Source organism: Thunnus albacares, chromosome 4, assembly GCF_914725855.1.
Source record: "Thunnus albacares chromosome 4, fThuAlb1.1, whole genome shotgun sequence".
Taxonomy (NCBI): Eukaryota; Metazoa; Chordata; class Actinopteri; order Scombriformes; family Scombridae; genus Thunnus; species Thunnus albacares.
The window spans coordinates 15,063,974-15,091,910 of record NC_058109.1 but is presented as its reverse complement, the minus strand read 5'-3'; the positions used below and the strand labels follow the sequence as shown (position 1 = coordinate 15,091,910).

The 27,937-nt window shown below is 41.1% G+C and overlaps 1 protein-coding gene across 2 annotated transcripts; it reads left to right on the top strand.

Annotated features, from left to right (window-relative positions):
* Positions 1-90: 90 nt before the first annotated feature.
* Positions 91-27,925, top strand: LOC122980718 (mitogen-activated protein kinase kinase kinase 12-like). 2 transcript variants are annotated; one of them, XM_044349007.1, is made up of 14 exons: positions 91-235; positions 12,116-12,648; positions 15,690-15,873; positions 16,237-16,428; positions 16,754-16,912; positions 19,329-19,487; positions 19,739-19,847; positions 21,749-21,858; positions 22,219-22,335; positions 22,716-22,853; positions 23,046-23,757; positions 24,625-24,692; positions 25,026-25,326; positions 25,476-27,925. In XM_044349007.1, exons 2-14 carry the CDS (start codon positions 12,156-12,158, stop codon positions 25,560-25,562), a joined length of 2,829 nt encoding a protein of 942 aa, XP_044204942.1. In that variant the 5' UTR covers positions 91-235; positions 12,116-12,155; the 3' UTR covers positions 25,563-27,925. The 2 variants fall into 2 exon arrangements, with proteins under 2 accessions (XP_044204942.1, XP_044204943.1); XM_044349008.1 differs by lacking the exon at positions 91-235 and adding an exon at positions 9,618-9,971.
* The last annotated feature ends 12 nt before the right edge of the window (positions 27,926-27,937 follow it).

Below are 27,937 nucleotides of genomic sequence, written 5' to 3'. Positions count from 1 at the left end.
CTGGATGTGAGCCATAAGGGGGGCGCAGCTTCTCAATTCCCGTTCTCGCGGTACCACCTTATTGACAAGGTAATTAGCCAGATGGGACCCCTGTAGTAGCTGAACAGAGGCACCGCGGCTTGCATGGCTTTCTCGTGTGGATAATTTGTTCCTTCTTTATTTGCACACCGAACCACCAGTGGACACCAAACAGTCCGACGTGTCACGACATTCAGCAGCACCGAGCCTGCAAAAGGTTTGTTTTTCTATTTGAATTATGATCGCAGAGTCTGTTTCCTGCAGGACATGATTCATCCCACTGATTTAGTATGAATGTTTGATATTTTTTCATTGCACTATGATGCACTTGATCAGAGATAGACTGCTGCTGTTAGGATTTGGAGCTAACATTTTTATTTTCATTTTGGGACAAAGGAGGGTCATTCCAAGGCTGCAAGATTTTTTATCGGTCAGTCTAGTCTGGGAGTATTTCAGGTTACATTTACAACAGCCAGGTGTCGCTGTAGGCACTGTAGCTCCACTGCTAATCAGTCCCGATCGCATATCAACAGACACGTTGACACTTTTCGGCATAATGAAATCGATAAACATTGATTTAAGTGGGGGCTTCCAGTTTCCTGTGAGAGGGGTAGGGTCCAGGGTTTCTCTTGGAAAATGCTTTCAAGTCGACACCCATGGTCCATTCACTTCCTGGCTGTTGTAACGTGACATCTCGCCGTTGATTTGCTCAAACATCACCTATAGCCTATACATGGGGTAAAAAAACAAAGTTTTTGAAGGGTTGGTGTTGCGAAAATGTGTCTGAGAACCACAGTGGACTGCAGACTTTGTCCAACCCATTAGTCTTGTATTGAGCTTTATAAGACAAAATTGCCAATAAGGAGAGAAGATTTGTTTTGGTTAGTTTCACTTGCTGAAAAAAGCAAGAAATGTTGTGGGGTCACTGCTTAAACTCTTTATAATTCTATTGAGATAATGCCACTTAATTGCAGATTCTGTCTTAATATGGTTTATTTAGTGAAAAAATCTGATTTTGTTTTCATTTGTCTTGGGAACATTAGATTTAAATTTTTAAACTAAGTTAAACTATTTATTCCAGCATTTCCCCCATTTTCAACATCTGATTATTTGTCACAGGTTAAATGAGTAAATTGGTACCTTTTGCACTTGCCATTAGGCCATATAGCCCATAATCAGCACCATGGACAGCGCACTGCACTGAAAGCACACAAGCTAAACGAGCCTCCTGATGATGTATTAAATGATTCATTTATGTTGGCTACTTGTTTTTGAGACAACAAAACAAGGAGCCAACTTGTCATTTATATCCTCACATTCTAAATGTGCCATCACTTTTGTCACAAATAACAATTGGCCACTTTACTACAGTTGAATTAATTATGGACTCTTAATGCAGCTAATATGAGATCCAGTCAAGTGGGTAATTAGCATAACTCTGTGTAATTGGCGGCTTTTCGTCCAGAATATAAATTTGGGAAACAACTCCACCACCTCTTGTTATGCTGAATATATTAGGCAAATTAGGAGAGGATTATCTCATCTTTAACAAGTTATGTGTGTTGACAGGACACGACTGCCTAACAGAACAGAGACATGCAAAACAGAAAGAAAGTCAGAGATAGACTTAGAGACTTAGCTTGGTGGTACCCAGCATATCCTCATGTCCTCTAAAGCTATAACATGTGATGAGGAATCATCTACAGATAATAGCATAGCTCATATTGAGGGTCACAAGCCAAAAAGGCTGGGAACCACTGGCTTAAATGGACAATTACAGAGAAAACCAGAAACAAAAAGGGCCAAGAGATCTAGTTTTCTTTGCCTTTGCCTCAGAGGGTACAATAGCTGCTACATTTTCCCAAAAATGGAATGACTCATGGTCACAGGCAAACTGAAATAAACAACCCTGAAGCAAACGTTCATCAGCCAGCCTCCTACAACACTAACCAGCCAGCTCTGCATCAGTCAGTGAGATAGCTCTCCATTGGCTCGCCCCGAACCATGAGATGTGGGTGGTGACCGAGAAAACGTCACGGTGCCTGTGATTTTCCCTGCTGCTTCCAGTTTTACACGCAGCAATGATGGGAAATGAACCTGCCCCAGCTTGCCTTAAAAGGAAGAGCAATAGCAATGTTCAATCAAAAAGTCAATTATTTGCTACAGGGCAAGTGTACGTCACATTCCCCTGTGCGATAACACTGCAGTGGCCGTTTTGAACGGCAGAAAGTATGTTCTTGAGTGGTTAAACTGAACAAAAATAGAACAATTTCTGTTTTGTGGGAACATTTATATGGTATATACAGTATATAAACAAAACAAAATAATTCCATATATTCAAATTATGCCCAAAGCTTCTCATTACTTGTACTTAAGCAGTGCATTCATTTCTCATCACAGGATATTGATTATGTTAAATTGTGTTCATACACAATTGAGAAAAGTCTGATTTATTTTCCTAACCTAGAAGAGTGCACTCAGTAGAGAGGAGATCTCTGCCAGGTTTGTACAGTCAAAATGGCGGCGAAGATAACAAAAACAGGGATTTATTCATCTCATATTGTGCCTAACTTTAGTGGATCATAACATGTATGGAATTAATCTGCTGATGCTCCATTTCAAGATGAGACCAAACTTTTCTATGGATGTCAGTTTTTGAGCCATGACAAAGGTCAAAATATGGCCTGCAACAGACTAGGTAAGCCTTGTTTTTAGCCTAGCTGATTGCCGGAAATGCTTTTTGCTATGTCATAACGCATATTGTAAAATGGTGAGGACTGCTGAAAAGACAAAAGTCTAAGCTTTACAATAGGCTCAGAAGGAATGGCGTTATAAAATAGGTTTTTCAAAAATGATTAATCACCACAACCATGAGAGGTCCTTGAGCATACAGTCATAAATGTACACAAAAAATATTAGGGTCCAGTAGTATGCAAGATTAGCTGCAGACAGGTACACACATGACCAAACACGTAAAGAAACTGATCTTTATCTCCAGTGGAGATAAAGATCAGTTTATAGATAAAAATAAGTCTCCTGTAATGTAAAAAAATGTAAAACAGACATAGAATGATTAGACATACATGCTTCCTAATGATATGTGTCACTTTGAAGCATATAATATGTCAATTTATATTAAAATATTAAAAGTTCATGACCATAAAATTAACTCTTTTTTTGTGGCAAAATTGTCTCAGTCTCTGTGAACTTGGCATTCAAATTCACTCTGATATTATAATATCAAAATATTAGAGACAATATTAGATGCACTCATTGCATGAATTAAGATAATCTATACTCGTTAATAGTGATAATCCATAACAATAATTAAATATATATATATTTTTCATTTATTTATTTATTATTAATTAAAACATTTGGTTGGCTGTGAGACTGAGTTGCCTTTGTCAACCTTGAGGCATTATGCATTTCATATATTTTTAATTATTAGGATTCTGAATTGTGCATTTGAGAAAATATCTGTTTAGTAGGTTGTTGCTGCTTAAATGCTTTCTTGTCCTCCCCCCCTGAAAGAAAAAGTTCATTAACATGAACTATGTACCCATAACAGATCTAATGAGATACACCCTGACTTCCCTGCAGCCAAAAGTAAAAGACCCTCAAAACAACAGCCTAAAAATCGTCAACATAATTATCAACACTTCCCCTGTAACAGCTGGTGTGCTGCTACACTCAAGGGCATTTGGGAAGTGTAGTTAATCCAATGGTAATCTTGAGCATGGTTTACACATATTATCGCTTTAATTGCTACGTGCGCTATGCAATTATACCGTCACCAATTACATGGCTATAGTTTACTAGCCTGTCTGAGTATTTGGTTCCCTCTAATAGATGCCCTTTCTCGACACATGCAAGTGAAGCCACTGAGACGTACACTAATGGATTTGCCATTGACATAATGAATTAATTATATGCTCTGAAGTAGTAGAGTCTTGCAGGATAATGCTGAGCCATGCTATGCTATGAGAAAAGGCACCAAGGATTCAAGGTTTAGGTGATGTAGTCGAGGATGTATATGTATGTGTGTGTACACATGTGTGTCCATCCATTAGAATGCAGAGTGCGTCCTCCAGTGTGAGTCACCCCTCCTCCCCTCCCCACCTCTCTCCTCCCCTCCCCACCCATCCACCCACCCACCTCACACCACCAGCAGCATCTAACTGCAGTCACCACCTAATATTACGCCTCTGACTTCACACTGGCCAACTGAGGATTCTGTTTCTACGGCAACATGCTCCAGACTCCACCCCCTCTCATCACCCCCTCCCTTCGCTCCTCTACCCCCCTGCTTCCCGGCACAGACCACGTGACTTTCAGGAAGGCTTCTCCAACCTCCCCTTTATTGTTATTAACCCTCTCCTGACCAGCCGGCTGCCAGAGGCTCTCCGCAGAAGGCTGCCTGGCTGCCTCCTCGCCTCTCAGAGCTTTCAAAGGGAAATCAGACGCATCTCTAATCTCCCTGGAAGATCAAAGCAGTGCTTGATCTAAATGTTGGATTAGCATATTTTAGAGCATGCTGGAATGAGTCATTATGGTACCTCTGTTGTCTGGGATACTTCTTGTAACTGTCAAGTTGTGAGTCGTGGTTTCGAAATTTTCAAGTCTGTGTAAAGCAATAATAAATATTTGAATGCTTAAAAAAATCGCCAAGGATATAAAATTAGGTTTCAAAATCGTGGAAAAACAAGCAGTATTCTGAGCTCTGAAATGCTGGGGGCGTGTCCTCTGAAGGAGCTCAAACCACGCCCCAACTGAACAGCCTCTGAGCCTCTGAACTCAACAACACACTTGCTGAACTTCCTTAAAAAAATATACAATTTAAAAAAGGCCTTGTTTGTAGGTGTAAGACAAGCAACATGTATGATATTTCAAAAATAGAGTAACGCTAGGAGCCACTGTTTAATTCGGCACATATTTTGTAGGTAAATGCAGATTTATTTCAGTAAAAATTTAAATTGAATGAGTAGGTAACAAGCGATCCATCACCAATCATCGTTATGTTAAATTGTCGTTTTTTTCAATGAAGTTTGGTGTCAACATTACTCATTTCTTTGCTATAAAGCGCCAGCAAGGGGCTGAATGTAGCAGCTGCGAGAATACGTCTGTAGTGACGGCAAAGGAACCGGAGTAGCGTCCACAATGCAGCCCGAGGCAGCAAGGGTGAGACTGGATAGAGTGTGGGCAGCCACACAAGCGCGGCTCCCCCAGCAGTTCTGCACCAGCAGTGGGACATGGATAATATCCTCTGGAGCTTTAACACCGACTCTACCCATCAACAGAAGCTTCAGCTGGATTTGAAATAACTCCTTGAGCAACGTTGACCGAAAATGGTCCCATTTACCAGTAACAGCTAAAACCATGACACCAGTGGCTGTCAACCAAGCTCAGCCAGCTTGGAGAGAGCGTAAATAATTGAGGGAAGACAGGATGGCTAAGGGCTAAGCTAAGGCTAATTCCTCATTTGCTATCTCTACCCAGCATTTTCCTCGCCAATGTACGGTCTCTGGTGAACAACATAGATGAACTGTGACTGCGGATCACCACTCATAAAAGGGTTATGGACTGCAATGTCATGATTTTTACGGAAACATGGCTTAACAGCAGCATCCCCAATAGCGCCATTGAGCTACTGTGTTGCTACATCCTTAGCGCGGATACAACAGCTAATGATTCCAGTAAGACCAGAGGTGGGGCGTTGGGGATTGTGCATTTATGTTAACAAAGCTTGGCGCACGGACAATGCCATTATCAAGAGGAACTGCTCTGCTAATCTAGAATATCTCATAGTTGAATGCAGACCTTTCTGTCTGCTCAGAGAGTTTACATCTACTGTTGTGACTGCAGCATACAGTCCCACATTAGCATACCCTGGATTCTAATGCTATGCTTGCAATAAAAGAATTGCATGTTGTCACTAGCAAACAACAGACAACACACCCAGCTGACGCTAAGGTGCTCTAGTTCTTATATAGAGTTGGGGAGGGGTCATGCTAGTCACCACTCAATGTCATGGATCCACCATTTCAGGCCCGCCCAAAAAATCCTGAATGCAAAAATGGATAAAAGCAGTTTAACAGTCTAACTCCACAATTCATTACTATACAGTTCAGTCTTTTCACGTTTTCAGCAATTCTTTTCTAACATGTATAATGTGTTTCAAAAGAAATCTATAATTTTCCTTTACACTGACTTTTAAAGAAATGTGGAGAGATTGTAAATATGCACATACAGTGTAAGACTTAAGATGCACAAATTTGTGTACCGCTTATCTATTAAGTTTTCGGTCAGTTCTCCATAATGACGTCTTCTTCTCCTGCTGAGTATGTGGCGCTATTATGTAGCCAAGGTCAAAACAAAGCAAGGCGCCAAACACTCATCCTTTACAGAGTTTTGAAGCGGAAAGAGGAATTTTAGAGTCCGGCAGTGATCTCACCTGAGTATTGCCTCATTGGCTCAACTGTCTCCTCAGCGTCCTGTTGGGAGACATGTTGGTCATGTATGTGCGTGTGCACGTGCCTGAACCCGTGCATGTGTGAATGGCACACTTTATGAATGAAAAGTCTTCATCCTGAGCTGCAGACAGGAGGTGAGATCATCTTGTTGAAATGGAGAATCCCCCCACCCTTCCACCCTCTACACGCCCACCAATACTGGTTGGCGCCAATCTTAATGAATCCCATCAGTGGGCGTTATGGATGAAACACAAACAGTTGCAGCCTGATTGATGACAGTACTGTTGTTCAATGTCAGCATCCTCTGGCAGTCGAAAAGAGATAACTCTAACACATATTGTATGTCGACAATGACATATACAGTACAAGCTCACACAAACACACACTTACCTTTCTTATTTCATCAGAAAGAATGTCTCTGCTATTCTGCTGTTGGTTTTTAGTCAATATGATGTTAAAGCAGAGTGCCAATTATCTCTGCTTCTTTTGTTCACGTTCCCTTTAGGAACAGAGTTGAGTGGTTTTGACGATTGGCCGCCTATTCAGCTGCGTGTGAGTGAAAGTGACAATGAGTAACACAAGGGGCTCTCGATGAGGATCCATAAATAGGCTCTCCAATGAGCCAGAAGCTGCCCTCCCCCTCATTCCCTCCTCTGCACCCAGCCAAACACACCTCTACCCCTTCCCCCTAAACCGGACTGGGACAATCTGTGTCCACTTGGCACTGGGCCGTACACAACATGCTGTACACTCATAGTCAGAGACATGTATACACATATGCACAGACATTTACACACATGGCATTCCTCACAACATCCTTCACTGCAGGACTCTGGTAATTCCCTCCTACAGATTACGAGGCATGTTGCCAAACAATGCAGCATTTTACATCAGCCATTTGGGTGCATACCACAGAGTGTTTGTCGTACAGTCATTCCTTTAGTCATAATAAAGCCATGCAGTTCTAATTTTGCACATTTTGATTTATTTTCCCCATAAATTGGAAGAGTATTTTGCAAGTAGGCAACAGACAAGTTACAAGACACTAACACTCTCTTGAAAAAAATCAGCTCCATACCCTCTGAATATATTTTTGAAAAGCTGTCACTTTGTAGATTTGAGGTTTTTATCTGATAAGGCGTGATACCCTGCAGTGTTCAGTCTGTGCCTGTTTCTGGTGGAGTAAACACAAAAGAAGCTGAAGCTGTGTTGGTGGACATCAGAGGCAACAGCACCGTTCCTTAGAGGCTTGAAGATCCCTAACGAGGAGCCGTCCTGCAACTATACGTGCCAATAAATAAATCATGAAGAAAGTTTTAAGAAAAAGATAGAAATAGAACAGAGGATGTGCTACTCCATTCAGACTGCCTAAAGACAGAATAGGGAGAGGAAGATATGAATGGAATAAAGTAGCAAGAATGATTAAAGTGCCCATTTCTTCCCACTATTTCAACATGAAACATTAATAAACCACATTTTGGGCAAGGTTCTTTGAATATTAATTTGGGAACTTGAAGATAAGATAAAAGATAATATAAAATTGTAAATGTAGTCATAAAAACTTCTGTATCACTGCATAGGGAAACCACAAAACAAACTGCTCTCAGAAGGCAGAATCAGAAGGCAGAAGATGACTAAAAAGAGGAATAAATGAAAACAAGCAATCAATTTTTGATTTCACAAAGCACAGCAAAAAAGGGGGAGGGGGGGCTTTGAGTGGTTGTGTATGTGCAGGTTTCTCGGTCTCACATGGTTGGCGCAGTAGTTTGGGTTTCCCCCACTGTCTACAGTTGAAGCAGCACGATGAGGTCATCCTTATAGGGTTTAAGCTCAACACGGTTTTAATCTGGGAGATAAGGGCTGGATTTGGATTTAGCACTCAGAAAGGGTCACGTCGCTACGACCATTTAGACTCAGTAAATACACAGCTCAGACATGGGATCCCCAGCTGTTACACAAACATGTCTTTCTCCATGTCAGCCAAATAGTTTGACTCTTGGAAGATTCTCAGCCGTTTACAGTGATTTCATGATCTCCCACTTGGCCTGGTTTCCTTTCGTCACGCAGGATTTCCCTGACTTGAATGTGGGAGCTGTGTGTTTTGGAAGAAGGGGGCTCTCTATGATGATAGTGTCTATTTTTCATGACATGGCTCAACAAAACCCTGAAATATTCTGGTGTGCTGATGATCAAAAACTGGAATGGTTGTTATGTTTTGATGTGTTTAAGTTTCCTAACTTTGTCACAAAAGCCTGGAAAAGAGGGCAGAATTGATTATTCAATTGATGTTCATTCTGATTTCTACAGTATTATGTTGTGTGTTGTCAGCAATGTATGAATTTTGTTGTAGACATAAAAGTCTGAAATTAATCTTCTTTATTTTGGACTTTTTTTTTAGATTTGTATCATTCTTGATATGGCTCATATGATTTAGGTTTTTTAGGTTTATATGACACAATAATATAAACTTAATTAATTTATTAACTACATGATGGCAAGAATAATAACTCTTCAACTGAGACTTTGAAGGAGAGGCTGTGTTGTGTGTATTAGGATCTGCTTCAAACACAAAGTGTTGAAAGATGATAAGTTGTTTCAATTGGTGTGATATTTTATTTCATTCAGGTTAATTAAAATCGCTGAGGGAAACAAAATCGCGCCTGGGGAAAGTCCCATTTAGGTCCTCCTGAGCTGTCCCACTCCTCTTATCTCAGAGAAATGGGTCAGTAGAGATTGGAGATTGGAGATGATAATTTAAAAAAAAAAAAAAAAACGACCTGCCGTCCTTCCTTCATGTTCCCTCTGTGGCAGACGGGCTGCTCGCAGATTATGCACCAATTACGCTTGATACAGAGGGCGTTAATAGGGCTTGAAGGGATTTACATGGTGCTGTCCAGTCAAATGCTGCATGCTTTGGGGATGACATCATTTTGATCACCTCACATACCGGCTGACTCCCCTCCCTGCCTAAGAGTAGCCTCATAAACCCGTCTACCTGCGGTTGTCCCGTGTCTCACCGGACTGGGCTCGTCACAGCGCATTTCTTCTCTGATAGGACATCAACACCGCCTCCCCTCCCCATCCCTCTCTGCCTCTCGTCCCCTCCTCTCTCCTCTCTCCCATCCTGTTTACTATAGGTGAGATACAGCGGCCGTATAAATTCCTGAGTGTGCGCAGATTGCATCCTCAGAGGAGAATGGAAAAGGAGGAGGAGGTGCAGGAGCAGAAAAACAAGCGAACCAAGGGAGCGTAGCTATAGCTGTGTTTACTGTTCACTGGGATAAACGCAGGAGAGACGCAGACTTCCAGTCTATCCACGGCTGAGAAACCTCGGATGCAGATAGGAGGAGAAGGAGGAATCTGTAATTGTGCAGACAAAACCAGAAAAGAAGAAGTATTAGGTTGCTATTATCAGATTCTATCTCTAAACTTAAGTGGGGAAAGCGTAACCAGCGATGGACTTCAGCTGTCAGCATTGAGGTAGGAAACAGATTTTTGCATTACAGTCGGTGTGATAAGCAGGTGGACACAGAGAAAGCAGCTGCTCTTAGCAAAGAATAACCCATCCATGTCTTATATCAAACTAATATAAGCAGCAATAGTGTGTTTGGATGTAACTTCGGTTGTCAGTGTGATGCTCCGCTGGTGCACCGGGGATCTTAACCGCAGGAGGTGCGAGGAGATGCGGTGATGCGCACAAGAAAACCCCTTACGATACATCCACAATGCACTGGCCTGGAACAGACCGTATCCTGCTCCTGCAGTTCCCGCAGCTGATACCTCGAAAATAAATAAAGTGGGAGCCGGAGAGCAGGACTATTAGCAGACAGGATCAGTCGGATGTGAATGATGTGCGATTATTCCAGATTTCGGACACCAGATGTGTCTCAGTGGTTGGGTTTCTTTCTGCGCAGAAAATTATAATGAGGATGATTTTTCCAGACTTTATGGTTTATGGTTGTGGCTTGGTTAATGAATCCTCCAGGCTGGGTTTGAATCATTTCTCTCTTCACATTTATGAATTATAGATGTTTTTTTTATATACATACAGTAGGTAGTGATATGGCACACTGGGCTGATAGCTCATACATCAGATGCCAGGCACATTACTTTTAGTCAGAGTAATTGTCGCAGTAGACTGGTCGATATAATGATCTGTAATAGCATGTATATACATTTAGGGTTAGTAATTTGATTCAAATTGACCTTTAAACAGACTGGACAGTAGCTGAAGTACACCTCACAATGACTAAATGATGATTCGGAAGCAGACAAGCTCCATGTTTTGGTTTTTGTAAAAGGAAAACACATGTTTATTTTGTTACAACAACACAATGATGCTGGTGCTGTTATGGCTTTTGATTTGTATCATTACTCCACTAAGCAGGCAAAACCTGTCACCCCTTTAGTCTGGCTTGTCACAAACAGAGGAGGAGGAGTGGATCACTTCAAAAGACTCTGACAAGAAATAATGCATTTTCATCCTCAGCCGAGCGTATATATGCTGTTGTCCTTGGAGAAATGTCAAGCTTTGAAGAGGCGTGCAGAATTCCCTCATTATTCTACAGTACAGCCATCATTTGATCTCATCCATTTTAACATGCCAGTGATCTTGCTCAAATTAAGGATTTAAATAAATGGAGGTGGCACTATTCTTCCTATTGAACCTTAGTTTTGTAAACTGTTAACATGCTAAACCAACAGCAATACTATATATATAATATTCTGTAAGATATGCAGAGAAATTGTTTAAATCAGGCTCTGTCATGCTGCACCGACAGTATAAAAGTTTGTCAAACTGGCTTAAAAGGGTGTCTCATACTCTCCATGCTGAGGTTTTCGCAGATTCATGGTCCAGACAGGTTGATAAATTTATCCACACATACTGAATCATGTTTCACATTCTAGTGTCGATATCTTCAGACACTCATTAGTAAGTGTCAGTGCCCCGATTGCGAGGCTACATGTAGAGTGATAACCATTGTACTCTTACCTTCACCTGTATCTGTCTGCAGTGCAGCAAGCAATAGATCCTGATTTCTGAAAGATACTAAGAGTCATCTGTGTTTTAAATGACCAACAATAAAAAAATAAATCTCCCTCATACTGACAGATATCTATTTACTAAACCTGAATCTTATTTACTCAGGTTGTACTGTAGTTGTGTCCTCTCTGAAGTGTTATCCTTTATTGAAAACCACACAGTCCAATAGAAAACACACAGCAGTGTTTTGAGTGATACAACAAAAAATTACTTGAATCAGAAGAGAACAGAAAACATGAATGTGCATTTCTGTGATATTGATCATTGCTCAAGGGGGATGTTCTTCCTTGCTTTTGCAGATACTGTAGTTCAGTGCTGCTTGGATAAGACTTGAGCCATTTGGGCTGCTTCATTGAGTTTCTCTGCCAGTAATGATAATTCAGTAACCATAGCTACAGTTTCTACTTATAATAGACCTAAATTATCATCCAGAGGTGACACTCTCCTTTCAATATTCAGCTAAATCAGCCATGGCATTGGCAGCTCCCAGAGGGTAATGGCAATGATTTAACTTTGATATGATTTGTAACAATTTCCATTCTCTTTCTCTCCCTCTCTCTCTATGTTTGGTCTTGTGAAGGCTCCCAGTTCTCGAGTTGTTCGGATGACCGCAGTCCCTCATGGCACTAATTCATGAACCTCGCGCCCCTTCACCCTCTCTCTCCGGCTTCAGCACACCCCTCTCCGATCCTCCATCCTTTCGGCGGCTCGATGCCGAAACACCCTGCACCCCAGAAATGGACTTGACCCCGACCCAGTGCGTCCTTCGCAACGTCCTCTCCATAGATACCGGGGGCGCCGTTGAGCCTGGGGGTGGAGGAGGAGAAGGGCAGACTTCTGGGCAAAACCAGACACCGAGCGAGGAACAACAAGAACACTTTGCCAACAGTGTCCTGAAGCTCCACGAGCATGATGGGAGTCCTGGAAGGACGGAGGGAGAGGGGCAGGAGACGGACAGCAGCGCGGTCAGGAGCCAGGCGGACGATGCCAGGCTACAGTGCCAGCCTAATGGAGGGGGAGGAGGGTTTCTGGAGGGGTTGTTTGGGTGTCTGCGGCCTGTCTGGACTATGATTGGCAAAGCCTATTCCACGGAGCACAAACACAACCTGGACGGTAAGTCTAGCTGTCAAAACCATTACATGGGACACTCCAGCATGCAGTCGAATCATTGGTTGCTTTTAGTATTCCAATAAAAGCACCCACTAGCTCCCATTTAATTCCAGTCTGACGCTTTGATATGCTAATTAAACGATCTTATCCCCCAGTTTAATTACATTAAACAGTTGGTAGAAAAATGACTCCCACAAAAGCCATGTTGTAAACAAACACTTTCCTTGACGTGAAAGACTGAAAGAGACTCAATCAAAGCTGCAAAGGGCTTATTTTCCCCTGATATTTTCCCCCCATCAGTTCACCTGCTTGTGCCCACCCCACCTCCTTCCCACTGCTACTCCCCCCATGAAACTAGCTCCCTGTGACGCTGTGTTGTTTATGTCTGCAGCCACTACAATAGCGTGGAGCTCCCCTGGGACTCCTCTGCCAAATCTGCTTCATGAATTATGCATGGCCACGCTCTGACCCTGCGCCTCTCATCTCTATTAACGCAAACCTGAGACACACACACACACACATATGTGAGCATGCGCCCAAGGATGAATGCACACATAAACACGTCCACAAATAGAAACACTTCATATTTCGCACTGACATGAACAAATAAAGTCAGATGAGATGCCAAACGCAAACTTGATCAAAATAAATACAGCGTCATACATCAGTCACGAAGGTGGCTGATTTATATCTCTCCTTGTCTTTATAACCTTCTGATATTTTATAACCCTTTTATATTTGACTTCCACATCTCCCCTCTGCCCCCCCACACCCCTCCCACACCCTCCGCCCTTTCCATTTCTCATTTCGTCTCCTTTCCTCTCCTTTTCATCCTGTGCTGTTATCACTCCCATCCCATCTGCACCTCACTGCTCCCCTCCTCTGTGCAGCATCACAGGGAGTCACCCACACTGACGAGAGCAAAACGGATATTATAAGAGTGCAATAAATACGGGTATTGTAACTGAATGCCTGCCTTCCGAATGACAATGCCCTATTCTAAAGCTTTGATCAAAAGGAACAATGTAGCACAATAGAAAGCAAGAAAATTGTCTGTCCTTTATTGATTCTGAAGGATTGTGGGGTGCCTGATGATGTGCTGAATTTCCTCAAATTTTCAGATCAAACAAAGAAAACCGAGGGAAAGTCTGGTGTATCAGATATGTCTTTATGTCTTTTTTGTGGAAAATTTGAGGGGCTCATTAAAGACTGAACCCTCAATCAATCACTGAAGAGCATTAATCATTTATATCATCCTTATTAATATGATAAATGTTCATTGCTCGGGTTGAGAACAGCAGCAAAGCAGGCTGTATATTTTCTCTGTATTAACAGTCTGTCTTTGGCCACATGGACCCCTGCCGACCCTTTGGGAATTCCCCCCTCTCTTCTTTTTACTCTCTCACACACACACACACACACACACACACACTCACACACACACAGCTACCACCACCAGTACCGTCACTACCCCTCAACCTCTTTATTCACCATACATCCACATTAGGCTCTCAAATCCCCTCCCTCCTCTAACCCCCCTCCTGAGCGTTGGACCCCTGTTTCGCGTCAGCCCCACAATGGCACTAAGCAGGATTTAGGAGGCTGAGGGAGAATTACCCACAGGAGATTAGAGCTTCCTGTCTGTCTGCGTGTGCACCCCGAGTCTTAGGTTAAAGTGAGGTTCAACTACAGAACAAGATATCAACATGGGTTCTGTGTTGACTGTAAGAGGCAGGGCTTACAACAGGTTTTACTGTTACAGATTTATATAGAAGCGCCTGTGGTGCTGCTTCACCTACAGCTTTGGTTTAAGACGTTTTGGGTTACTTTTCTTTCTTTGTGTAGTTACTTTACCTTTTGATACAGTTTTTGAATATATGTGGCAGCTGAACATGAACTGAGCATGTTTCATTTAAATTTGATTTACATTTGAACAAAGAACACAGTGCTACACAGCACATTGTACAGCTAGACATGCTAACATATTAAAAACCTGAACCTAAAACCTAAAATAACAAGTAACCGAAGAGAGGAGCTATATGAAAATGTAATAAAGGAATATCAATCATCACAACAACAACACAAAAACATTGAAACAAGACTTCTAGTCTACAGCTACACAAGCAGCTCTGTCAGGCTGTAATTGATAACATTTGCATGCTAACTCACAGTGATAATGCTAACGTGCTGATGTTTAGCAGATGATATTTACCAGGTTTTCCATATAGTTTGGCTTGTTAGCATGTGAACATTTGCTAATTAGAACTAAAGTAAAGCTGAGGCTGATTGAAGGGTTTATTGGTATCTGGTCATAAACTAAAACTGAGTAAATAGAAAATTTGACATGATGGTGGCACTAGAGGGAAAGTCAGGGGATCACCAAAGTTATTACAATTCATCCCGAGGAGGTTATGGATGTGTGTACCAAATATAATTGCAGTTCTTGTTGAGAACCACAATTGAGAACCTGCTGCTGCTGAAACTTCAGGCGATTACCAAGCCGTAAGATTTATTGTTTGGGAACCATGAATGTCTGAACAAAATTTTGTGCTAATCCATTCAATAGATGTCAAACTATTTCACTGAATAAGTCAATAAAATGTCATGGCAATGTAATAGTTGTCAAGATATTTCACTCTGAACCACAAATGTTAGCCTCATGGTAGTGCTAGATGAGGACCATTAAAGTCATTAGGATTTATTCTCTGGGGACCACAAATGTCTGTACATAAATTCACAGTAATCCATCCAATAGCTGTTGAAATGTTTGTTTTCATTGTTTGGACCAAAGTGGTGGCCCCAATGAAGCCACACCTCTAGCTTGGCTAAGGGATATTTCTATTGCATACATGGTCAATATAAAGCATCAGTTGCAATTAAGAATATGATTTTGCAGCTTAGCTTCATCATTCAAGTTGTTGAAATTTACTTTTAATCAGTACAGTTGCTTACAATCATCGCCCTGTTCTACATCCATATTTGAGATCTTACTACACATATAAGCTCACCAACCACTTTGCCCCAATCTTCTTCCCCAATCTCAGAGGCATGGGAAGTCCCATTTGAGGAGATATCGGACCTGCAGTGGGTGGGCAGTGGAGCCCAGGGTGCCGTCTTTCTCGGCAAACTGCACGGACAGGAAGTGGCTGTAAAGAAAGTGCGGAACATCAAAGAGACAGATATCAAGCACCTACGCAAGCTCAAACACCCCAACATCATCACTTTCAAGTTAGTAAAAATCAGTTGGCTTATTATATCATGAGGAGTTGCCACTAATATGTTGAGTAATATTTGAGAACGTGTTGGTTGATTACTAGTTTGTGTTTTTATTTAACTTTCATGCTGCTTTGAAAGTTAGTTGTGAATCTTTGTTATTCCTTGTTTACTATCTCTATTATACTAGCACATATTCTGCTGCTAATGGCTTTTCTAATTATTGTATAACTATGAAATTTACCCTTAAATCGATCAATTAAAATGTTTCATGAACATAAATGCATAAAATCTGTCAGTTTCCATTCGTTACAGGAATTGTAACAACTCTAACATGCTCTATCCTAACATACTGTTCATACCTCTGCACACTCTCAGAGGCATCTGTACCCAGGCTCCATGTTACTGCATCATCATGGAGTACTGTGCCCAGGGACAGCTGTACGAGGTGCTCAGAGCAGGCAGGAAGATAACTCCATCACTGCTGATGGACTGGGCCATGGGTATTGCAGGTGGCATGAACTATCTTCACCTCCACAAGATCATTCACAGAGACCTCAAGTCACCAAAGTGAGTTTATTAAGTGTAACTGGTCATTTAGTTTTATAGCTACAACTAGAGAGAAAGCATAAAAAGATATGAAGAAAAATGATTGTTTTCCAGTATTTAGAAAGATATACTGATCGGCCTGTTTGAGATGCTATAATTAATTGGCAAATTGCTAACTCTGCAAGGAGCTAACAAACATGAAGTAATGATGTGTCTTTGTACTACTGGCCCAATGGATGTTTGGGGTTTCTTTTAGTGTAAATGTGGTAAACATTTGCATAACTTAGTTGTTCTCTCAAACAGTTAAACAAAAACCTGATAAATGGCGTCCAATATTTCTTTTCAGCATGCTGATCACCTACGATGATGCAGTGAAGATCTCTGATTTCGGCACGTCCAAGGAGCTCAGTGACAAGAGCACCAAGATGTCCTTTGCTGGTACGGTGGCCTGGATGGCTCCTGAGGTCATACGTAACGAGCCTGTCTCAGAGAAGGTTGATATTTGGTAAGTTTCAGAACCTTTTAAACTGTCCTTTTTGCATTTGCGAGCCTTTGCAGTGTTCCCTTATGATTTGTCTTATCTGTCATTGAATCAACATAGAATCTCATTAGTTACAGCCTACTACAGTATGGAGCGCAGGGTCCTATTTCCAGAAAATCTATTCAGTATTATGTACAATATCTCATTACATGAAATTCTATAGGGTCTCTGCCATATCTGATGGGTTGCCCTGTGTTAAGTCCTGATCTCCCCCCACAACATTCTCCCTCTCTGTCTCTCTCTCTTTCTCTACATCCCTCCATCAGTCTTCCTCTCTGTCCTGAAAGGAACGTTGGCTAATTTAATAATTGATTTGCCAGATGCTGCAGTGCTCAGGAGAGGCTGGAATAACCTTCCAAGCCTGTGGATGGTTTGGCCCAGGGCCAGCAGTGCATTAGCAGAGAAGTGAAAATAGGATTAAAAAGCTTTTGATGTAGAAAGAAAGCAAAGCACGGGTGTATACCATACACTTTTGTTTAAAATTTATGTAAATCACTTGATAGTACCCCAATCCACAAAACCAGAGAGTCCAAGAGGGAAAGGCTGTGGTTAAGTACTGTTATGTTGGATGTATTCAGTTTTGTTTTGTGTTGACATACTGTGACAGCTGGTATAACTCATGTTCTTTTCTGACTTTTATATAAGGACTATATTGAAATAGACAGATGTAGAATTGAACATAAACACATTGTAAGGTGATTCAATTCAAATTAACTACAACAAAACATAATCTCTCCTAGTTTTAAGTGAATTCTATTCAATACTTTATTTATCCTGCAGAGAAAATTGTATGCAGCACCTCACCACACAGGCCAACAAATACACACACAATAAAAAGGTCATAAAAAGCAACAACAAAAAAAGAGTAGATGTCATTTCAAGGATTTGAAATCCTTGAAAACCATATTAGACACTAATTATTAATTCAAAGCAGAATATTTTTATATATCTAGACATATCTTTAAACATGTCTGAGGGGGATCTTTAAGGATTCAGCAGTGAATACAATTAATTCTGAGGGGGACATTCACTCAAAACCACAAATGTGGGAGCGCCCTGGAAGCTGAATGGTTACTACTCATGCCACCTTAAGCAACGTCGCTGGTTCGATTCCAGCCAGGGACCTTTGTTGTATGTCATACCCATCTCTCTCTCCCTGTGTCCTGTCTGCCACTTCACTATCCTCTATCCAATAAAGGCAAAAAAACAAAAACAAAAAAACACAATGGCGAACTTTATGGCGGCATTCTGGGAACTATGAATGTCTGTACAAAATTCCTTGGCAATCCATCAACTAATGGACCTAGGTGGGGGACCAACTGACAGATCAGCCGACATTGCTATCCCTAAACACAAAAAACACTAAAAAACACACAAAACGAATGTTGCAAACCAACATAAGATAATGTGACTTACACCAGTATCATGCTACATGTATTATAATTGTAATGCAGCAAGATTTTGCTTCAGTATAATTATATAGCTAGTTGAATTGTGTGAATAATGTAGTGATGGACTTTTTTTTATGTTTGTATTGCTATTCAACAAATTACTGAATGATTATCATACTGTGCAGAAATACACCAATACAATAGTTGTAATCCATCATCTAATTACAAGCTATTTCATAACCTGGCGGTAAAATACACCTTCAGAGGAAGAAACAGATCATCTTCTCTTCTTCTGTATTCACATCATAAACGATAAACAAGGAGATGGAGAGACACTAAAAATACATATGTAAACCCAACATCACAAACCCCCCTCAATGCTGTGTGTGATGCTCTTGGCACCTTGGATACATGGTCACTGTGGCAACCCAAGGAGTCACCAACAACAGACTTTCCTTAGTTACCTAACCTTCCCATGGGCCCACTCTCTTGGTCCCCTACAAAACAGAGGCAGAGCCCAAACTCATCAATGAAATGCTGAACTGTTGAACATTTTTTCACAAAAGTTGGAAAATCTAAATAATTTATCACCAACAGTTTCCTGGAGCTGTGATGTATTTATCAGGGAGTATAAAAATTGACCAAATCACTGAGAATCAGCCGTATACTGTACATTATTTTGACTATTAACAGTGGAACTTTTCAGCATTGATGATCATGATTCCAATAATAGACAATTGACCAAACTTTCCATCATACCAACTTGATCAAACTTTGATAACATCCCATTTTATCTACCAAGACTACCCAACTATTTTTTCATTTTTTTATACTTTATCAAAGATAACAGTTGCAAGAATCTCAACAGTGAAAGCAAAATTTATTACTGAACAGTTAAGAGTGACATTTTCAGTCATGCTGCCTTTCATCTGTTCACTACACATCTTTATCAGCGTGTCTGAAAGTAAATATGCTCCATGTCACTGCAGGTCATTTGGCGTCGTGCTGTGGGAGATGCTGACAGGAGAGGTGCCCTATAAGGATGTGGACTCCTCTGCTATCATCTGGGGAGTGGGCAACAACAGCCTGCAGCTGCCTGTACCTGATAGCTGCCCCGACAGCTTCAAACTGCTCCTGAGGCAATGTTGGTGAGCACACAGGAGGAGAGAGAGAAGAAGAGTGATATGGATAAGGAAAATTGAGGTGTTAGCAGTAAGATGATATAATAAAGTTAAAAACCTTAAGAAGGTAGAGAGAGTTAAAGTGGTTGAGGAAAGGAAAGAGAAGAAAGAATATGTAAACAAAAACAAAAGGAGAGAAGCATTAAAACGACACGAAATGTCATTTTCTTAAGTGTCTCTTGCATTACTGACAAGACATTTGTTTAAACTGTTCACAGGAACTGCAAGCCAAGAAACCGGCCTTCATTCCGACAGATTCTCCTCCATCTGGACATCGCCTCAGCGGACATCTTATCGACCCCACAAGAAACTTACTTCCAATCCCAGGTGAGCCTCCTTAATCCCTCAACAGCCTTAACTCAAAAACTTATTTTATATCTAAAGGACGGGTTTATTTTTATTTTATTTCCTAATCTTTAATAGCAGACAGTGAAGACATGACAAGAAATGAGGAAGTGAGAGCCAAACTTGAACCAGGGACATTGCAGTTCATGGTCAGCATCTTAAACCCTAAGTCACCAGGACACCTTTTATATAATTAAGTCTAATTAGATTTCTTATTTTTGACTATTTATCAGTACCATTTTAAACTTTACAGAGAAAAAGAGAATGGCATTTTATTGACAGTCTTGATTATACACCATGTTTGTAGAATTATGGGAAAATGTCATGGAGAACAATTATTTCTCAAGTCACGTTCTCCCTAGACAAATAAATAATCCGATGGCTGTTACTAAAATGGACATCAGGTGAGGTTCATAAATGAGCTCTGTACGTCTGTCCACTCCACTAAAACACCTCCTGTCAACAGCATCCAGTATCTCTAAAATCATTTTGCTGTCAAGTCACTGCCATTTGTTTCCAGTCTGCTGCAGTAACTATAGACAGTGCAGAGCGTGCAGCTGCTCTGGGGCCCAAGGTCTCTTGGGAGCCTGCTAATAATACGTGTCCTTTCAATCACAACATATTATTGTTGGTTCCATTGGTTCCTTTCTTGCTTGTCACGTGATAGTGATGATTTCTGGTCAAGGCGAGAATCTTTTCAACCTCCATCATATCAAAGCGTGATGGAGAAGGTCTGTGTGATGGAGAAGGAGGGGGTGTGTCGGCCTGTGGTTGGGTGGGGGATGGGGGCCCTTGACAAATATGTTAGACTGCTGCAAACACAAGCAGATGAAGGACAGGAAACATAGAAAAGTATGAATATATGGAGGATTTGTCTTTACTCAGCCTGATCTGTTTATAACCGGATAATCTTGAGATACACTTGTGCTCACGAACAATAGAAATAAAATTTCCTCTTAGCAGCAAACTGCCTCTGCCTCTGGTTATATCTCATGATGCAAAACACAAACCTCGATCACTCTCTCCACTTATCCTTGATCCTTTATTTCTTTATCCCTGCACCACTCCCCTCCCTCTGCAGCCCTCCCCAGTTTCTCTCCTCTCTGCCCCATAATGGATTTTTCTTGTGACGTTAGAAAGAAGTATTTGCTACTGGAGTGTATTGATTTCTTTAATGGTAGGGAGCAGAGAGCAAAGAGAGAGAGAGAGAGGGGGAAAGAGGGGACTGGAGATATTGAAGAGTCCGCACAGAGTCCATTAGCTTAATAAGAAGAGCATCACTCGTGCACAGACAGAAATACACACACACACACACACGCACACAAATGCACACACACACACACACACACATATGTCTGACTTCCTTTGTCCTTTGATATGACAGGTATCAGATAACAGCTGTCACGCTCCACTGTGTGCAAGAAAATGCCCACGCTGCTTTTTTCGAGTGTGTTCGTGTCATGTCAGTTCATGTTCAGATTTTCTCCCTGAATATTGATTATCATCCAACAGCTTAATGGGTTTTGTTTCAATAATACACATAAACCACAATCTCTCTGCAAATTAAAGCTTCTTTTTTTTTTACCAGACCAGGGTGCAATGAAGCTTACTCATTTATTTATTAGCAAATTAAGTCAAGCTTTGTTATCCTAATGGCAAGTTTAGGGATGGCAAGTGTACAAATCTAAAAACCTGATCTACAACAAAAATTAAAAACTGTGCATATGTAGGAAACATGCCACATTTATAGTACTTAAAATATTACACTACATTTGCTTGTCAACATAAATAATTATTTTTTAAATCTTGACTGTATTATGTTTTCGCGATCGATCGGGTCATTAATACCTGCTCTGATGGATATGTTTTATGTGTCCCACCAGGCGGAGTGGAGGGACGAGGTTAGGCACCACTTTGAGAAGATTAAGTCAGAGGGGACGTGTCTTCACAGGCTGGACGAGGAGCTGATCAAACGACGCAGAGAAGAACTGAGGTTAGATACATAGAATGTAGACTCCACTTCTAAAATAGACAAATAATGTCAGACTAACTTTAATGCAGTAAGGTAGTTGTGTAATTATCCTGTCCTGTTCAGTTCCTAAGACTTTGTTGAACTGAAATAAGGCAACGTTTCGAACCTACTGGCAAATGGCCAACATGACAAAGACAAAATAAAAAACTACTTACTTCAGTTTTTCATCCCTACAAAATGTTCAGTAACAGAAAACAGAAGTAATGCCTGCAAAGATATATACAGTACATTTCATATGTAGTTAAATCAGTATCATAATTAGTAATCATTGTCATGATAGAAATAGTGGAAGATAAATATGTGTGTTTCCTCTCCACACAGACATGCGCTGGACATCCGGGAGCACTACGAGAGGAAACTGGAGAGAGCCAACAATCTGTACATGGAGCTCAACGCTATCATGCTGCAGCTGGAGATCAAAGAGAAAGAGTTGCTCAAGTATGGAAACTGACACTGATTTGTACTTATATTCTCTTCAGAGTAAATAATGATTCACTAATGGTTAGAAATCAAGGAGACAAAGAGCAGTATAGTATATCCAAGTCCTACTTAGTGCAAACTTAACCTCACTGTAACATTAGTAAAACTAGAGCTTTAGTTATTCAAATACCTTGCACTAATAGGTTGTTTTCCATCAACATGTGCTTTTGTAATTAAAGAGAAATATGGATGAATAAAGGTTCATCCATAATGTGAAGAAAACAGCCATTATGTCCAGTCTACACAGGGTCGTTGCATGTAACAGAGTGCTCTCTTATGCCTTGCTGGGTATCCATTGACATCCATTAAATGAATATTGGCTTTTTGTTTAACATCAGGAGGGAGCATTCACTGGACAAGAAGTACCCGGGCTGCTTCAAGCACCACAGTTCCAGACAATCAGCCTCCTCCAACTCGATGGAAAAGCTCATGAAGAAACGCAACGTACCTCAGAAACTGCCCTCACACAGCAAAAGGTGAGGCGGATAAGTGTTATTCATGTTTGCAGCTTTTATATGTGGATTGGTTTGATTGACTTGCACTTAAATTATGTTATTTTAATTTAAATGAGGAAGAATGTAGAAGATACATTTGCAAGGGATATATCAACAATTGCGTTTTAATGTATTGAAAAGTTAAAAAAATTATTCTGTCCCTGTATTTTTCAGGCCAGACTTACTTAAGTCAGAGGTCATTCTTCCCAAACTGGACTCATCCATGACCCAGGTCACGATACCCAATAAGGGCTCTACCTCCCCTGGCCGCTCACGCAGAGGAAAACCCCGCTACAGGAAAGCTGGCAAAGGCAGCACTGGGGACTTGGCTCAGTTGAAAGCCACCCTTTCCTCTTCTTTAGCAATGGTCAACGCCACCTCATCTGTTCCCAGCAGCAAGCAGCATCTAGATCCCAGTGCAGCCCTCAGGGGTCTGCAGCATGACCTCCTGCTGAAAAAGATGTCCTCCTCCAGTCCTGATCTCATTTCAACCACCCTGGAGGCTGAAGGCCGGAGGAAGGGCCAGGTGAGGCCGGGGCTGGACAGAGCAGGCAGTCAGAGTGCCTCAGCTGGGCTGGGGGAGAGCAGAAGGACTGGAGGGCCGGAAGAGGTCCCAGACGTGGGTGTAGGGGCCGATGACCTTGCAGAAACACCTCCACGCAGTGACACGCCCAGCGAAGATGCAGCCTCTATTCCGTTCTCCAGCAGCCCCGACTCACCGTGTGGCAGGGGAGCAGCTGCAGGGAGGGCGTCTGTTCTCGGGAACCCCCGTGTTCCTCACGATGGTGAGGAGAAGGAGGATGGGACAGTGATCACACGCTCACCCAGAAGTCAACGCCTCACACCTGCAGCACTGCTCTACAGAGCAGCAGTCACACGCAGTCAGGTAATGGAAAATTTTATGTACTAACTGTGGCTCAGTTTCACAAAATTAGTTTGACTTTAAAAGGGACCAGAGATTAATCAGCACTGGGACTATTTCATTTCATTTGTTGCCAGTTGAGCAACATAGTGTTCATATATAGTATTTTCTTACTGGAGTTGTTAATAAAAGTTCCCAATTTAATAGAGAGATGTTGATTTTATGCTACAGATCAACAACAACAAAACCTTTTCCGGGTAACTGTTTTTCCTGCCTTCATTAGTGTCAGTAAACAGTGTCATCTTAGCCTTTAATAGCACGTTATACAGGCTTATTAACTTTACCCTTACATACTGTTCGGGTCAAATTTGACCCATTTTCAGAATATGAATAGTGTGTAAGGTTTAAGGTATAAAATATCTGCTTAATAACATATCTGCAAATGGAGAAAATGCAGACATAGTATTTTTCTGCAATCATTGTCCTCTGATCTGTAAAATAAAATTTGAGCATGCTTGTCTTTTTTAATGATACCAATAAGACTCAAAAGATAAGTGTTTTATTACAGGCCACTTAATTAGGAATTAATTATTGACACCTGTGCATAGTTGATTTGCCAGTACTGGTAATTTATCCCACTGCCTGAATGTGGTTTTATGTCTCGTTCATTACAAAAATGTAATAAAAAAGAATCATGCTACTGATGACTTTTTCAAGGTCAGGGAACCCAAAACCCGAAATCGACTATTCTTTCTGAAAGTGTTAGAGTATCAGCATGAGTGTCATCAGGGTCATATCTCACCAGATGGCACAGGAGTTTTTGGCAGGATGGTGGTTAGTGTGTAGTGTGCAACACCGATGTTTCATGTTTTCTGCTAATCTTCTCCACAGAGACGCGGAGTGTCATCAGAAGAGGAGGAAGGAGAAGTGGACAGTGAAGTGGAGTTGCCAAGAAGACGGTAAGGGTTGTTATACGCAGTACCATATTTCACACATATTTACATTTTCACCTGTACATCCATTTGAATATACTCATCATCGTAGTGTAACTCAAATGAAAAATTACACGCATGATCACAGTTTTAATTAAACTTATGTGCCTGAGAAGAAGACATACTGCAGCCTCTCGGGTTTGAATATGACATGGGGACTGTGTCATCTTTTAACCCCGTTATTTCACCCATCCTCTCCACTGTGAAGTACTGTACTTATAAATACAGTAATGCCATGAAATGACATAGATATCATTTCTAATGGATATATGTGCTCTTTCCTATTTCATTAACTCTCAGGCGTCCTGTGAGTATGAGCAAATGCCAGTCCCTGTCAACCTTCAGCTCGGAGAACCTGTCAGTCTCAGACGGCGAAGAGGGAAACACCACCGACCACTCCCACAGCGGCACACCCGACGTGGTCAGCACCAACACCGACGAACGTCTGGACGACAAGAGCGACGACCTGCTGTCTCAGGGCTCGGAGATTCCCGCGGACCCATCTGACCCGACCCAGCTGGGCTCCGATGGGTTGTCTGAGAAGGAGGCTGTTCTTCGCCAAGTCAAGACCCAGCTCTCTAGTAATGACCATAATTATGAGGTACGCTACATGGAGTGAATACAGAGGGAGAAGTACAAGCAGGTGTATAGAGACATACAGATATAGTAACAGTTGAAACTAAATAGATCAATGTTCTAGTATATGCTGCTGTTCTAACTCAGATAATTCACGCTTTTCCTCTTTACCAGGGCCTGTATGATGACTCGGACTGTGACAGCACTGAGCTGGACCATTCAGGCAGTGCGGAGCCCAGCCACCCTCCAACCAACTGGTGAAAACATTACACCTCAGCCCACTCAAACACCCGCAGATCTGGCCTCTGAATGCCTCTTTCACTCTTACAATACACTGAGTAATGATCAGGGACATCACATCAAAGCAGGAAATGAAGATTCACCTCCCTCCTCACAAGCAGGAACACAAATCAAATCCTCGGAAGATTGGTGAGTGTTGCTCTCAAAAACCTGACATCCTGGAAAGAACTGACAAATCCCGCTCCTTTTGGGAGAAATCTATCACGGAGGATGTGAAACTGAAACGGGGCACTAGCCTAGCTGACAGAGCGGCAGCCCACTCTGTTCCCTCCATAGCAACAGACCCAAGATCAGCTTTGCAAAAACCCTTCAAATTACACCTCAGCGACAGAGGCCTCAGTTAAAAGAGGCCATCTACGACTGTCTATTAATGTCTCTCGTCACTTCCATGTCGGTTTGTATTTTTATCTCCGTCATGAGAATTTGTGTCATGTTTTTTCAAAACCGTGTCATATTTCTGCAAAATGTCATGATATTAGAACATTATGAAATCCTATCAGGGCTTCTATAACGTTTTTAGTAGTCAACATTACCAGAACAGCCGTTAATGTTGCTGCTTGCACTTAATTTATGAAATGTACTGATTTCCTCATGATCATCGTGTTATATCTTCTCAAAACATTATGCACTAATTTATTGTTATTTTACAGTGAATTCATTGATATTTAAAAAAAAACAACAATGTTTACATTTTTCATTTGTTTAGTTCACATTTTTTATTTATATTTGGATCATGGATTATGTTGCCATTTTTTACTTCTGTGTTTTAATATCCGTGTATATATGTGACGTTGTAAAATGAACAAATTTTTAAAATGTGAGATTGTATAATTTAAAGGTGCTGATGTTTCTACTTAGGTGGCACTATTCTATTTGAACCTCAAAAAGCTTATGGTAGTAGAATGTACTGTAGCTGTTGTTCATGTCTGAGCATCAAAACACAGAGAAAAGAGGAACAACATGTGAACAAAGAAAAAAGCAATATGTCTGCTCTGGTACAGTATGTCATGTCCTATTACAGGTCAAAAGAACCACAACTGGGTTCATTCAGGGCAGACGTGCTTTTTTTTATTAGTATTGCAGTGTTTACTGTATTAAATGCAATACCAGTTCGAAAATCCCTTTTTTTGGGCATCTGGGGGTGTATATAGCATCAAAAAAGCATGCTTGTGAAAAAGTGTGGATAGCCTATTGGATATTTATGAATGTGTCACTATTTGTGACCCAGATCCAAGTGAAACATTAGCTCCATCCATAGAGGGAAAAATGCAGCAAAAGAAAGTCTGATTACTGGCAGATGTTTAATGACTGAAAGAATACAGTATGGAGAACAGGGACACAAAACACCAAAATAGAATAACCACGAATGACATTTATGGTTGTCGACCTTCACTCAGTTCCACCATTGGAAGACATGTGACCACACTATGTTTGCAATGTGCCACACAGAACAGAAAAGATATTAAAGCTTAGATCATTTTGGGAAACTAAAGCATGTGGCTCATTTATGCAAACTTGTGATTCTAGTATTGTTTCAGTAAATAAATCTCAGAGCCATCACAGGCTTAATCTGTGGCACAAACACTTCAGACTGACAGAAATTACCTTTGGCTTACTCAATATTTGGGGGGGAAGAATTTTTTCCGCCTTGTCCTAAAATGTATGTACACTTAAAAACTGGACCTGTGACATCATGATTTACCCAGGTCCACTTTTACCTATTTACTATCCCCAAAGTAAGAGATTAACCTAGATGTTAAAGCTTTACAAATCCACATTACAGTTAATCAGTTTTCAGAGAGGTCACTCTGAGATTGTCCTCACCAGCTGAAGTTTAGGCCAACAGGGGTGTTTTGGAGATGGCCAACTTTCACTTATGTGTAAGGGCTCCTTCATAGACAGTATGATAACTCTGGTCTTGATGTACGTGTCCCTTGACAAGCCTTCTGTACAACAGCACATCACTTCCTGTTCCGTTAATCTACGACGGACCAGGTCCCACTCAATAAGCTAGAAATGGCAGCTTACATTTTTTTATCTCTTCTATGGTGTTCATTTTGAGAATTTTCAACTTCCAAGAGCATTTTAAGCTGAATGTCCCCCCAATAATACATGCTAGAAATCCTCATGCAGGATAAAATGTTGCCAAAAAGCAAACCTACTGCCCTCTAGTGTCTCGATCGAGGAGGTACTTGTTACCCGTGATGCTGATTGGAACAACCCTGTATGAACCGATGTTTGCTTTTTTTATACTGCATTATTGTAACTGTACAATAAATATATTTAAGAAACCATTTAAAATAAAAATCAAACCTGTAAAACAATTTGCGTGTTCG